The 13,411-nt window shown below is 37.7% G+C and overlaps 1 protein-coding gene across 2 annotated transcripts in view; it reads right to left on the reverse strand.

The window, feature by feature from the left end:
* dtwd2 (DTW domain containing 2) overlaps positions 1-13,411 on the reverse strand; it is a 96,497-nt gene that overhangs the window by 26,299 nt on the left and 56,787 nt on the right. For both annotated transcript variants that reach the window (XM_060844605.1, XM_060844594.1), the window contains exon 4: positions 7,316-7,508. In XM_060844605.1, coding sequence (XP_060700588.1) covers positions 7,316-7,508 — 193 coding nt within the window. The remainder of the gene's footprint in view (positions 1-7,315; positions 7,509-13,411) is intronic.

A 13,411-nucleotide genomic window follows, 5' to 3' on the forward strand; every position in this document is an offset into this window, starting at 1 on the left:
AGGCAGTTGATGTAGATTTCAGTAAGGCCTTGACAAGGTCCCACATAGTAAACTGATAAAGATAACAACTCATGCAATTCAAGGTAATTTGGCATGTTGGATCTAAAATTAGCTTAGTGACAGGAAACAGAGGGTAGTGATAGAAGGCTGTTTGTGTGATTGGAGCCCAGTGTGTAGTGGCATTCCACAGGGAACAGTATTGTTTATGATATTCATAATGATGTAGATGAGAATGTGGTGGGATGGTAAATAAGTTTATGGACGACACAAAGATTGACAGAGCAGTTGGCAGAGAGGAAGAAGGTCTTCTATTACAGGGCAATACAAATAAATTGGTCAGATGGGCAAATCAGTAGCAGATGGAATTTAACCCCGATAAGTTTGAGATGATGCGCTTTGGAAGAAAGAACAACACAACGGGGTACGCAAAGAATGGCGGGACACTAAAGTTCAAAGAACAAGGATCTAGGGGTGCTTGTCCTCAGATTTCTAAAAGGTAGCATCACAGGTTCATAGGATAGTTAAGGCAGCATATGCAATGCTTGCCTTTATCATTTATGGCACAGGAAGGAGTCGTCACACCCTTTTCCTGAGCCAAAACTGCTTAGTGTCTGCTAACAGCTTGGCTATCTAGAGTCAATTTTTCTGCTTTAGCAGTTTCCCAGCTCCAAATTGCAACAAATTCCTCTTCTAGCAAACAGATAAACTGAAACAACAGAATCTTAAACTCAAACCTACATCCATGATGATATAGACTGCTCCGAGTAATCTTTAACCTGACTTATAAATTAAGTACCCTGCATTTACAATTTATTTTTTAATCTAATTATATAAATAGATTTTACAGATTTTTGACTCTCTGAATGGTTTTAGATCACAAAATAAACAATGACTTGGAACTGTCATTACAGCAAGCATCTATAGCTGTATTTGTCAGCCACTAGCTGTTTCTGAACCCATCTTTCCAGGTATTAAACTCTTAAATGGTTGGGACTATATTACATTCCATGTAGTAGACTTCCATGTTCTTTAATTGCATTTCCTACATTTTCTATTACTGAATTTTAATTAAAAAAATAAAAAGAACATATTAAAATGAGTCATAAATTAGATACTTAAAACTAAGTGGTATGGAGAGACATGAGCAGATTAAGGATGAGGGATTGGGTCGAAATGTCAACAGAACTGGTCTTATATTGAAGAGAATGGAGATGGGCCATCTAATCTGTATGCTTCTACATCTGCTCATTTTTGTGACTACCCTGGATCTACTGTGGGAAGTGACAACCCCTAAAATCAGCCAGTCTCTGCCTTCTTGGGATGAAAATTTGCGAACAGACATATTTTGTGAAATTGGAAACGCAATTGAGTCTATGAATAATCTGACTCATGCTTCCCATTGCTTGGAAGAAAATGAAGACCGATCTTTCAGGTCCAATGCTTCTCAATATTACACTCTCCACAACTACTACCTGATCTGCTAGATATCACTCTTTGGCATAATTTTGGTCATTGAAACTTGTTTCAAAACTTAGACAAAAATTATCACAGATTTTAAATTAACAAATTAGGAGAATGCTCAAATAATTCATGCATGGCATATGAACTAATCGTTATGCCTTATCACCAAACCAGTTTCAGTGAAATGCAATTTTTATGTATAAGGTACATGATAAGCTTGCTTATGCGCTAAAGCTAAAGATGGTAGTTACAGAGCTATCATCTGCATCACATCTGCATTACTGCCAAGCCCTAGTTCACACATTAAATATTTATGACAGTATAAAGTGGGCCAAGGTTTTAGAATCCACTTTGGCTCAAGTGAAGAGTTCAGTTTGTCATATGATGTTAAACAAGATGCTTCTCATTAAATTGATGAAGTGATAAAGCAATACAACCTGACAGCATCATTTAAAAGCCTCTAATTCTCCACAGTTACAATATTGCAAAAGAAGATTGAACCTAACTAACAAAGTAAACAATTTATGTCAGACATAATGCACAAAATATTTTTGGTATCGCTTTTATTCTCTCTCTTCAGGCTAAAAGGAATCCTGTTATCATAGTTTGTGCATGTTTTGGTATTAAAAAAATCAATTTTGTTGCACATTTCTAAAATACATAAAGACTGCCCTAGCTAGGACCAATCATTACCTCCACCACTGAAATAATAATGTTTTCACCCTATTTGTGAACTGATATCTCAAGGACTGACGGATGGATGTAAACCAAACCTTGTGCATCAAGAAGGAGCGGTTCAAGAAAGAACTAGTTAGTCTTTGGCAAACACATTGATCTGGATCTTGGAATTTTAAGAAAAAATAATCCACTAACATTGGCAGACTTGAAGAATTTATCATCTTTGGAATGTTTTACAATTTTTTTTGAAAATTGTTGTTTATGTTTGTTGTGAATTATTTCAGCTGCTGAATTCAAACTGTCAAAACATGAGCATTGTCTTCATAGCAGCTTGTTGGATGTGACTTGTCTTGAAGCCTCCTCAGTGAGATGGAAACTTTAAACAAAATAAATTATTTTATGAGCTTTATATTTGCAGTTTGTTAGTCTGATCAGGAAAAGCTTCAAAGAAGACTTATTTAACAATACAAAGTTAACAGAGTGTGGTGGAGTTAAGCGCATTACTGAGTGTTCGCTTCCCAAACTTTCATCTGTTTTTCTTGGTTGAACTATTCACCATGTCTATATGTACTTGGCTTCAGAACATTTCAAATTATTCGATAATCTCTGTGGGGGTTTCTGAACAGTATAATTTGATGCTTCACTACAACACAACACTGTGGCAAACCAGTAGATTGCTTTTGCTTGCATTGGATATAGTTAATTAGTTATAAGCATACAACATTAAAATGTTTTTAAAATGTAATTTATGAAAGAAGCCTGAAAATCATGTTTTTTTTTCAAGACTAGAACATTTTGAGGGCTGTAGTCAACAGGGCCAGTTGCATCATGTAACACTGCATAAAGAAAATGATGCACTACAAGTAGTAGAAAGACTAATTGAAGCTCATGTGTGCTTGGAACTTTTTCTGTACTCAGACATTCATTTTTTACATTGGTCTTTAAGCAAAGGTTAAAATGAAGAGCTGTAACCTTTTGTTATAATGTTGCATTAAATACTTTATTTGTTGTGTTTTCTAACCAAACCACACACGATAAACTCGCTGGAACAATATCCGTCATTTGTCTTTGTTCTGAGTACAACACTGACACCAAGGCACATATGAAGTACAATATGGGGTGGCATGATGGCTCAGTGCTTAGCACAACTGCCTCACAGCACCAGGGACCCAGGTTAGATTCCAGCCTTGGGTGACTGTCTGTGTGGAGTTTGCACATTTTCTCTGTGTCTGCATGGGTTTCCTCCCGGTGCTCCGGTTTCCTCCCATGATCCAAAGATGTGCAGGTCAGGTGAATTGGCCATATTAAACTGTCCATAGTGTTAGGTGCATTAGTCAGGGGTAAATGAGGGAATGGGTCTGGGTGTATTACTCTTCAGAGGGTCGGTGTTGACCTGTTTGGCCAAAGGGCCTGTTTCCACTCTGTAGGGAATCGAATCTAATCTATATGTACTATTACTGATAACTACTGTTGCAGTGTTGATCTTCACTGTGGGGTTCCTCAGCAAGAACTCAATGAATGAAACTAAATAAGAAAAATTGTTGTGACTTCATTCTTGATACAATAGGCCTTCTCTTAATTCGTAACCAATTAGATATCATGTTAGATCCAATAAAATGCATTTGCTCACTGAAGTCAAGAATTCATCAATTTGTCTGCCTTTCTGCTCTTTCTTGAGACTGTATCGGTTCCTAATTCTTGTTCAGTGTCTCAGTTTTCCTTCAACCTGGGAAACATATTTGGATGATTTAAAACATTAAGTGCAGAGTTCAGCTTCTACAGCAAAGGCCTTAACAGCAGATCTGTAAAAACATCAAAGTTGCTTTCTCATTGATCTCAATGATACAGAAATTGGTAGGGTGGTTAATCATGAGGAGGATGGCCTTAGATTACAGAAAGATATAGATGAGATGGTCAGATGGACTGACCAGTGTCAAATGGAATTCAATCTGTACAAGTGTGAGATGATATCTTGAGCAGGACATGCAGCTAAGGGAATTCATGATGAATGATAGGAGCATGGGGAACACTGAAAATCAGAGGGATTTTGGTGTGCATCTTCACCAGTCCCTACAGGTAGCAGGGCAGGTGGATAAAGTGGTTAAGGTGGAATATAGAATATTTGCTTTGATTAGCCAAGGTATAAAGCTTAAGAGCAGAGACATTATGCTGGAACTATATAAAATGTGGGTAAGGCCACAACTATGGTATTGTATGCAGTTCTAAAATCCACACAACTGAGTGTTATGATTGCATTAGCAAGAGTGCAGAGGGATTTTGCCAGGATGTTGCCTGGGTTCAAGAGCTTTAATTATGAAGAAATATTGGATAGAATGGGGTTGTTTTCCTTTGAGCAGAGGAGTCTGAGGGGAAGATTATTGAGATTTATAATATTGTGAGATACATAGACAGTGGACAAGAAAAGACCTTTACTCCTGGTGGAGGGGTCAATGATAGGGGGCACACAGATTGAAGGTAAGGGGAAGGAGGTTTAGAGGGAACGTGAGGAAAAATATTTTTTATCCAGAGGATGAGGAGAATTTGGAATTCTCTGCCTGAAAGAGAGGTAGAGATATAAACTGACATTACATTAAAAAAAAAGTATGAAATGTGCACCTGCATTGCCAATGTATACAAGGAAAATAGGATTAGAATAATTAGGTCTTGTTTTTGAACTGCACAGACTTGATGGGACAGAGAACCTTCTACTGTGATAGAGACCCTAATGGCTCTACAATATGGAGGCCTGAACTGATCACAGTATTCCAAAGGGTTGTATAACCAAGGACCCAAACAGTTTGACATGACTTCCCTACTTTTCAATTACATTGCTCCAGAAATGTGTGGCCGAGTTTGTTTGCTTTGTTATGTTTTATTAATCTGTTCTCACTTCCAATGATTCTCTAGCTCAGATCCCTTTGCTCTTCTCATTTAAAGATGTAGGTGCAACATTTATTGGTAGCATTTTAAAAGTTTGGGGTCTTGATTCACAAACTGCCTGCACTTGTTCTGTCTGAGGCAGATGCAAGTTTTGCTGCCCAGCCATTTTGATTTTTTTTAAAATAATTGTTCACCTGACTTTAAGCAGTCATTTTATACTCCTATCCCACAATGATGTTTGTTCATGTAGCCTGTATTTTAATTTATGACCCATATTTTTCACCAGATCCCTCTGTTTGTTTTATTCATTTAAAGTCTATTCACGTCTCTACTAATCTTTTCTGCCAGGTCACTGGTCTGATTCCAGTTCAGGGGATTGCTATGAAATAAATAACAAATAGGAACAAGAGAAGACAAACACAGCCCTTTGAACCAGTTTCAACACTGAATGCTTAGCTAATCTCTATCTCAATTCCACGATCTGCCTGCTCACATTCTCTGAGAGACCATAGACAAAAGAAAATTAAAGGGAACATTCCCATCCCAAGCAAAATGATTCATATTCTATCAGGCTACATGCAGCCAAATGTTCAAGATGCCTTTCCTCACTAGTGTTATGGAATGGTGGAATTTGTATAGTTCTGATATTCTGGTATATTACAAGCTCTGTTTCTGTCATAGTACCATAGGATTATAAAAATGATACAGGACAGAAGGGGGCTATTTGGCCCAGATGCCCTTTCAAATTCTGCCTTCCTGCAGACAGTCCATAGCCTTGCAGCTTACAGCAGTTCAGGTGCAGGTCTAGTGACTTTTTAAAAAAAATTTAGGTTCTGTGCCTCCACCACCAACTCAGGCAGCGAATTCCAGACACCCACACCCTCTGCCTAAAACTGTTTTCCTCATGTCTTCTCTACTCCGTCCGCCACTTAGCCTGAGTTTATGACCTCTGGTTTTTGTACTCTCTACTAAGATAAATAGGTTCCTCTTGTCTACTCTATCCCTATCCCTCTCAATTTTGCATACTTCAATCATATCACCCCTCAGCCTTCTATGTTCCAAGGAGAACAACATCTATCTCTAATCCATTCTCGTAGCTACAGTCTCCAGCCCTGGCAACATTCTACGAAATCTTCTCTGCACTCTCGCTGGAGCCATTATGTACTTCCTGTAATATGGTGTGATGTCCCCTCTAGCATTTTTAAAAAATGTATGAAGAATTCGCACTGCAATGTTTGAAAATCTATAATAACCATAACATAAATAAAAAGGAAGAAAGATATCAATTGATAAAAAGAAAGAAACAAATGTTTCAAAAATCTTTCGCTTCATCTCAACTTCAGATAATACTAAATGGCAGCCTTCTTCTCCAGTGAATAAAAAGCCACACTCTACAATAACTTCATTATATATACAATGCAAAGACAAGCAAAGCAAAATAATATGAGCCCCTACAAAATCTGAAGGGAACAAAGTACATTCAAAATGTATTCTCGCAAGTTTTCAAATAAAAGTGGCACAATAAAAGGTGATTAAAATCCTAATTTTCATAATAGTCAATAAACACCTTCATTAGCAATTAACAAAAACCAGAAATTGCTGCAAAAACACAGCAGGTCTGGTTGCATATATGGAGAGAAAGCAAAGTTAATGTTTTGGGTCCAGTGACCAATCTTCAGAAAAAGGATCACTGGACGCGAAACATTAAATCTACTTCCTCTCCACAGATTCTGCCAGACCTGCTGCATCTTCTAGCAATTTCTGTTTTTGTTTCTGATTTCCAACATTCTCAGCTCTTTACTTTTTTTGTTTAATATGGTAAATGACTTTATTCTCTTATCTCTGTAACCTCTGTAACTAATAAACCCTTTCTACCATTTCTGTGTTGAAATCGTCCCTGGTCTGATGTCGAGTTTGTCTGCCCAAGGAACGCCCATATGACATTTCATTAACTAAAAATCCGATCACTGATGTATTCTCTTTCATTGTAGGCTGCGCGTCATACAATGATACTACTTCTGAATTTGACTAGCTCATATTGAGATAATTTTGATCAAGGCTAACTTTAAATTTTAACAAGGGTGAAACAATGGCTGACTTTCCCTTTTCCAGGTCTAATGTCCAAGATTAATGTCCTACTACCAACTCAACCAAGGCAGTTAATTTAACCAAGGCCAGGTTATTGAGTCCCTGTCACGATCCCTGGTGGATCATACAGAAAAAAAACAAATATACACTTTATTTTTAAAAGACACTGAAGCAATGTTTTGCTGCGACATTGTAATCTAATACGTACTTGTTTTGGGAAGCGGAAAAGAGAATTTCCATAAAACATCCCCTTGGCCTGGCTCCACGTTCCATCGATGATGATAATATTATATGGGGACAGTGATGAGTCAAGTTCAAGTTCTTCTAGGTTCTTTGCCTCAGGTCCAGGATATAGGATTAATGTACTGAGACTTTGGCAAACAGCTGCGAGTTCAGGATGCCTTTAAAATTAAAGAAATAAACTTCTCAGTCATTTTTACAAGTGTTTTATATTTTTCTTTTCTTTTAAAATGAAGTTACATATGTCACATACTATTTGATCTCCTCAAACCATGTTTGCAATAAATTATTTAAAGGCTAATTTTCCATTTGGTCCTCCCATCAGCTGACAAACCTATGCAGTAGCCAGAAGCTCCAAGACTCCATATCAACCTGCCAAAGGACTCAACGTCTATTTTTAGCCAGGCTCCATTTTTTGGATTTTCTTGGATTGCTATTGGTCGACAGAGAGTTCTGATACACTAAGTGACTTTTAGATTACTCCTCTGTTTGGATGCCCCATCGGTGAATGTAATGGAAAGTAAGAGGTCAGAATTGAACATTACTTTCAGCCTAATTAGAATACCACCCCACTGCAGGTAAAGGCACAGTTCTGTTCAGTTTAGGAAATTAAGGGAAATCTGTGCTAGTTAGTTCAGGCAGCAAATCAACTAAATCAGTCTTTGACCCTTCCCTCTTTGCTGTATCTGGGAACTGAGTGCTTTCTATGGACTGCAAGGAATGCAATATGCAGGCACAGATTCCAATTGTAGATAGTAAGTAGAAGAAGGTTTACATCTTAATAATATTTTCCTTATAAGATGCAGAACAAAATATTTTTCTCTGTTAAGCAGGCATGCCTGAGTCACAAGATTGTGGGTTTAATGCCAGGACTTGACTCACAATTCACTAACCAACTGAGAAAGTGCTCCAAGTGCTTACAGATGACATATTAAGTTGTTTCCTGGTCAAGTGAATGTAAATATCTAATGGCAAAATTCAAAGAGTAAGATCTCTATTAGTGTCCTGGTCAATATTTCTAGTGAAACAACATCACCAAAATCAGACAAACCCCTGATCTCAGTTCTTTTTTCCCCATAAGATCTTGTCTGCATATTTTCAGTTGCTGACATCACAATGGTTACTATTCAGAAATGATTCAATCCAGTTTTTAAATTTCATAATGTACTTTCTCTTTGCATTTTATCTAAAATCAGCTAAAATGTTTCTAACATATTCAAAATAAACAATTACTAGTTCCTAAAATCAGACCTTTAAACTGAAGGTTTTGTTTATTTTTCTGTACTAGCTGATCATCTGAGGTATTAATTATGCACAATCTTAAGCAGAAATTCAATGATCATGTGCTAACATAGTTACACAGACTGTTCAAATCCAAGCATACAATTAAATCAAATCACAAGGTCAATTCAAAGCTAATTATTCTTTTTTGATGGATTCTCTGGACTGGCAGTTACTTGGCTCCTTTCTTTATTAATTCAAGAATATCCAAATTATCTCAATTCAAGAAAAACAGCAGTAAATAATAACGTCTCTGTATATTTTGAGAACGGAGGATTTGTTATTTGTTACTGTTTTATATGCAGCATACTGTTTATATAAGTTATATCATGGAAATTAATGAATATAAACTATTGTTGCATATGTATATAGAGTACTTATTTAGTTTGTTGACTAAAAAAAATTGCCAAAAGGGTTTTGTTATTTTCTCTTTATTTACTTCTTGAAGTAATAGCCACCCACTAGGCCAATCGTCTACTAACAACAAAAAACATGAGCGAGTTTTGAGAAGAAGCATTTTATTGCCGCTCACATCAGCAGCATAAGTCACTGCTTGTATCGAATATTTCAATATTATGGACAGGATCTCTTGCCATCTTACCTGAAATTGTACACATTAGGGGAAGTCAGGGAGCCAGAGTAGGAGAAAGAAATGACTGCTAGGGAAGTGGCTCATCTGTCAGTTGAGATCAAAGAATTATTTTGCATCTGGCTGTAATTTATTGGCCTGATTAAAGTGTTCAAATGTGAAGCCGATTAGATCTCAACCGTGGGGATTGGGAATAGGAAATGGAAGGCAGACTTTAGGGTTTGGCCCAAAGATTTGTCTGCCTCCTGGTTTTCTCTCCCTGCCTGACCTCATCATCTTGACCATCACCTCCTCTGGGCCACCCTTTCACTCCCTGCTGTGAGATCCTATACATACCCACAGTTGAGGGTTCTCGTACTTCAGACTGCTGGGACACCTTGCAGTCTTAGCAGTGGGCATCACTCAAGATGGCACTGTTGGGACTATGTAGCTGCCATTTGGACTGACAGCTGCTAGGTCCATGTAGTGGGGCTTCCTCGTGAATGAGAGGCAGAAATACCACCTATTGAGCACTCTCTGGAGACGTTTTACTCATAAAATGCTGTCCCAAGCTAGGGAAACTTTTGTTTTGCCCAACTTGTAGTAACTGTACTGCTGATACTCAGAAGAAATCATTCTCGCCAAATTTATGGCATAGTCTTTCTTTACTAAATAATATCCTATATACACTACTTAAATGTGAGTGAAAACTACAGAAAACATGGTAATTTTGGATAAAAATATACAAAACGTTATGATATTTTATAATTTTTGCAGACTCTAGTCAGTTGTACAACAGAAGGAAAAATGCAATGTGTAGTGCTATGTAACTAAAAAAGCTACATTCTACAAAGTAGCTGGACATGAACTGCCATGAGAATAAAGGGAACAGACAGAGGCCAAATTAAAACATCAATGAAATCACAAACCTTTATTATCCTGTTACAGTAAAAGAAATCAGATCGTTGATGATGCACATAGAACAATTTTATGGGATATTGCATCATATCCTTTAATAGCTTCATATGGTTCTACTTTTGATCCTTCGTTGAGATAGTTAAACAAGATAGACAGAGAAAAACCTCGGGGCCTCCATGCTGGTAACAGGAAAATTAAACTAGGGTCCCTTCTGTCCGTTAGTCACAACTGCCATGGGAAGCATTAATAATAAAAGCAAAATACTGCTGAAGCTGGAAATCTGAAACAAACTGAGAATACTGGAGAAATTCAACAGATCCAGCAGCATCTGGGGTGAAATAAATAGTTCGATATTTCAAGTCTGATATAACTCTTCTTTAGTTCTGAAAAACATCCTGATTCACAGAAAATGGACATTTGATACAAAAAAGGGAGAAAGCTCAAATCTAATAATTTATTCTCAGAAACTGCAACCTTATTGGAGAAAAAAAATCAGTGTTGATGGCAATAGTAACCACTCATGAGGGCCAAGCTTTTCAATGTACTTCACAGACTCGAGACAGTTTAGGTTATGTCAAGAGACTGCTGTTATTTATATTACTGCTGTTGGCATTTTTTGCAAGCTTACGTGATCAATTGCAAGTTTCCCAGCTGTCAAAACAGGTTCACATAGGATTAAGATCTGCTCAAGCATGTTCTTACAACTTTCATAGTAAATATGAGCAGGAGTAGGTTATTCAACCCTTCGAGCCTGCTCCACCATGCAACTTGATCATGGCTAACCATCCAATTGGTATCCTGCTCCTGCTTTCACCCCATATCCTTTGATCCTTTTAGTTCTAAGAACTACATCTTAGTCCTCCTTGAAAAAATTCAGAATTCTGGCCTCCTGTTTTTATTTTCTGTGGCCGTGAATTCCACACTCTCATCACTGAGTGTAGGAATTTCACTGCCACATTTCACATTTGTTGCAGCTCATGGTACAGCATTCTTTTTGCTCTCTTTTCTTCGAGAAAGATATTTGGTACTAACACTTATTAGTATGGCCTCAACCTTGGTATCCTTTAAGTTGTACAGGATCTTGCTGTTCAAAATGTTGCCATGTTCTTTAATGTGCAAGATGGATATCAGGTATTTAAGAGCAAGCTGATCAAAATGTTGGATATTTTTAAAGTAACATACACAAGATTAATATCAATAAAAGGGTAGTGAGACCCCAACATTCCAAAAGACATTTAGCTATGCTAACTTAAATGTTCACCGATTTGAAACATGCTTACTTAGTTAACATTTCCAACTTCAACAATATTTCACCATCTATTAGTGTATCAGTCTGGCTATATATAATTGAAACGAATACACTGGTTGAAACCATTTTGACAATTATTAAATATCAATAATTAGTTTGAGGAAATACCGTTTTTTTGGATTTGGCTGATACATGGTCTCTGCTTTCTTCAGGCTTCCCGGCCTTATATTTGAGCATAACTTTAACATAAATCAATACTCCAAAGGAGTGAAAAGTTTGGGAGAAAAATAAAATTATTCTTTCCGAAAAATAAGTGGAATACTTTAATACTTTATCAGTAATTTAACTACATTATTCAATTCTAATTATCAGATTTGTTACTTCGGAATAGTCAACAGAACATTGATAAGTTAACAATGTGGCATTTCTGTGGATGTCTAAATTTTGCACTGGGCTTATATTTCTAATTTATTAATATAAGTCAATGTTGGACTTACTCAAAAAGGGAATAAAAGTTAAAAATATACAATATGAAGCATCACAGTGAAGAAAATAGAACAGATGCTTTTTGGTTCAAACAAATGTATTTGTTCCCAAAAGAATAATTACTGCATTCAGGTGGCTAATTATACTCTACTAGAAGTTGCAGATATTGCTCCTAAAAGTACATAATTAGATTCTCTAGACATCTATACTTGTTTTACTATATTTGATTTTAATGTCTTCAAGTCCAGAAGAAGGAACAGATTAATGCTTTTGACAGCATTGGAATACTTCCAATCATTCGACATTATGTGCAAAATTTTTAATTTACACCAAATATCACCAAGTGAAATAACCAAAGAACTGCAGATGCTGGAATTCAGAAACAACATCAGGAGTTGCTGAGAAACTCAACATGTCAAGGAGGATCTGTGTAAAGAAAGCAGAGTTAAGGTCTTGGGTCCCTTCTTCAGAATGGATAGTAGCTAAGAAAAGGTTGGTATATATGCTAGAGAAGGACTGAGGACAGGGGGAAAGAGTAAATGATAGGTGGAGATGGAGCTTAGAGAGAAAGAGAAAAACAGATGGGCTGACAAAGTGTGGGGGATCGTTACTGGCTGACAATGGGTTGTTTGTGGTTGCAGCTCATGTGATGATAAGGCCTGTTGTGTGGGAGTTGGACTAAACAAGGGAGAAGGTGCTCAGGCCCTGAAATTATTGAACTTGATATTGAGTCCAGAAGGTTATGGGTTCCCAAGCGAAAAGTGAGATGCTATTCTTCCAGCTTGCCCTGAGCTTCATTGAAGCACTGTAGCAAGCCCAAGACAGATACATTGGCCAGGAAACACAGTGGTGTATTAAAATGGCAGACAACCAAAACCTCCGGGTCATTTCTGTGGACAGCACATAGATGTTCTGTAAAGTAGTTGCCCATCTACTTACGCTTTGTTTCCCCACTGTAGAGCAGACCAGACTGTCAGCAGTGTATACAGTAGACTAGATTGAGTTAAGTGCAGGTAAAGCCCTGGTTCCCCTAGAAGGTGTCTGGGGCCTCGGATGGTAAGAAGGGAGCAAGTAAATGGGCAGGTCTTACACCTTCTTCAATTGGATGGGAAGGTGCTGTGGGAGCACGGGGAAATGTTGGAAGTGAAGGAATACATCAAGATGTCCCCAGAGGGGAACAATCCCTGTGGAAGGCTAACAAGGGAGGATGCTGAATATGCCTTAGTGGTGGCATCCCACTGAAGGTGACAGAAATGTCAGCTTATGATCCTTTTGATGTGGATACTTGTGGAATGGTAGGTGAGAATGATAGGGATCTTAATGCTGTTATGGGAGGGGACAGAGGCAGTGAGTGACCTACTGTGGTAGGTAGGTCGGTCAGATACAGCTGACAGCCCTGTCAACCACAGTGGTGGGGGAACCCCAGTTGAGGAAAAAGAAGGACATTTGCGAGGTCCCCTTATTGAAGGAAGTGGGAGAATGGAATGGAGTCTTTACAGGAAGCAGGTGTGAGGGTGTATTGTCAAGGTAACTGTGGGAATTGGCGGGTTTCTACAGATATC

This window comes from Hemiscyllium ocellatum, chromosome 2, assembly GCF_020745735.1.
Source record: "Hemiscyllium ocellatum isolate sHemOce1 chromosome 2, sHemOce1.pat.X.cur, whole genome shotgun sequence".
Taxonomy (NCBI): domain Eukaryota; kingdom Metazoa; phylum Chordata; class Chondrichthyes; order Orectolobiformes; family Hemiscylliidae; genus Hemiscyllium; species Hemiscyllium ocellatum.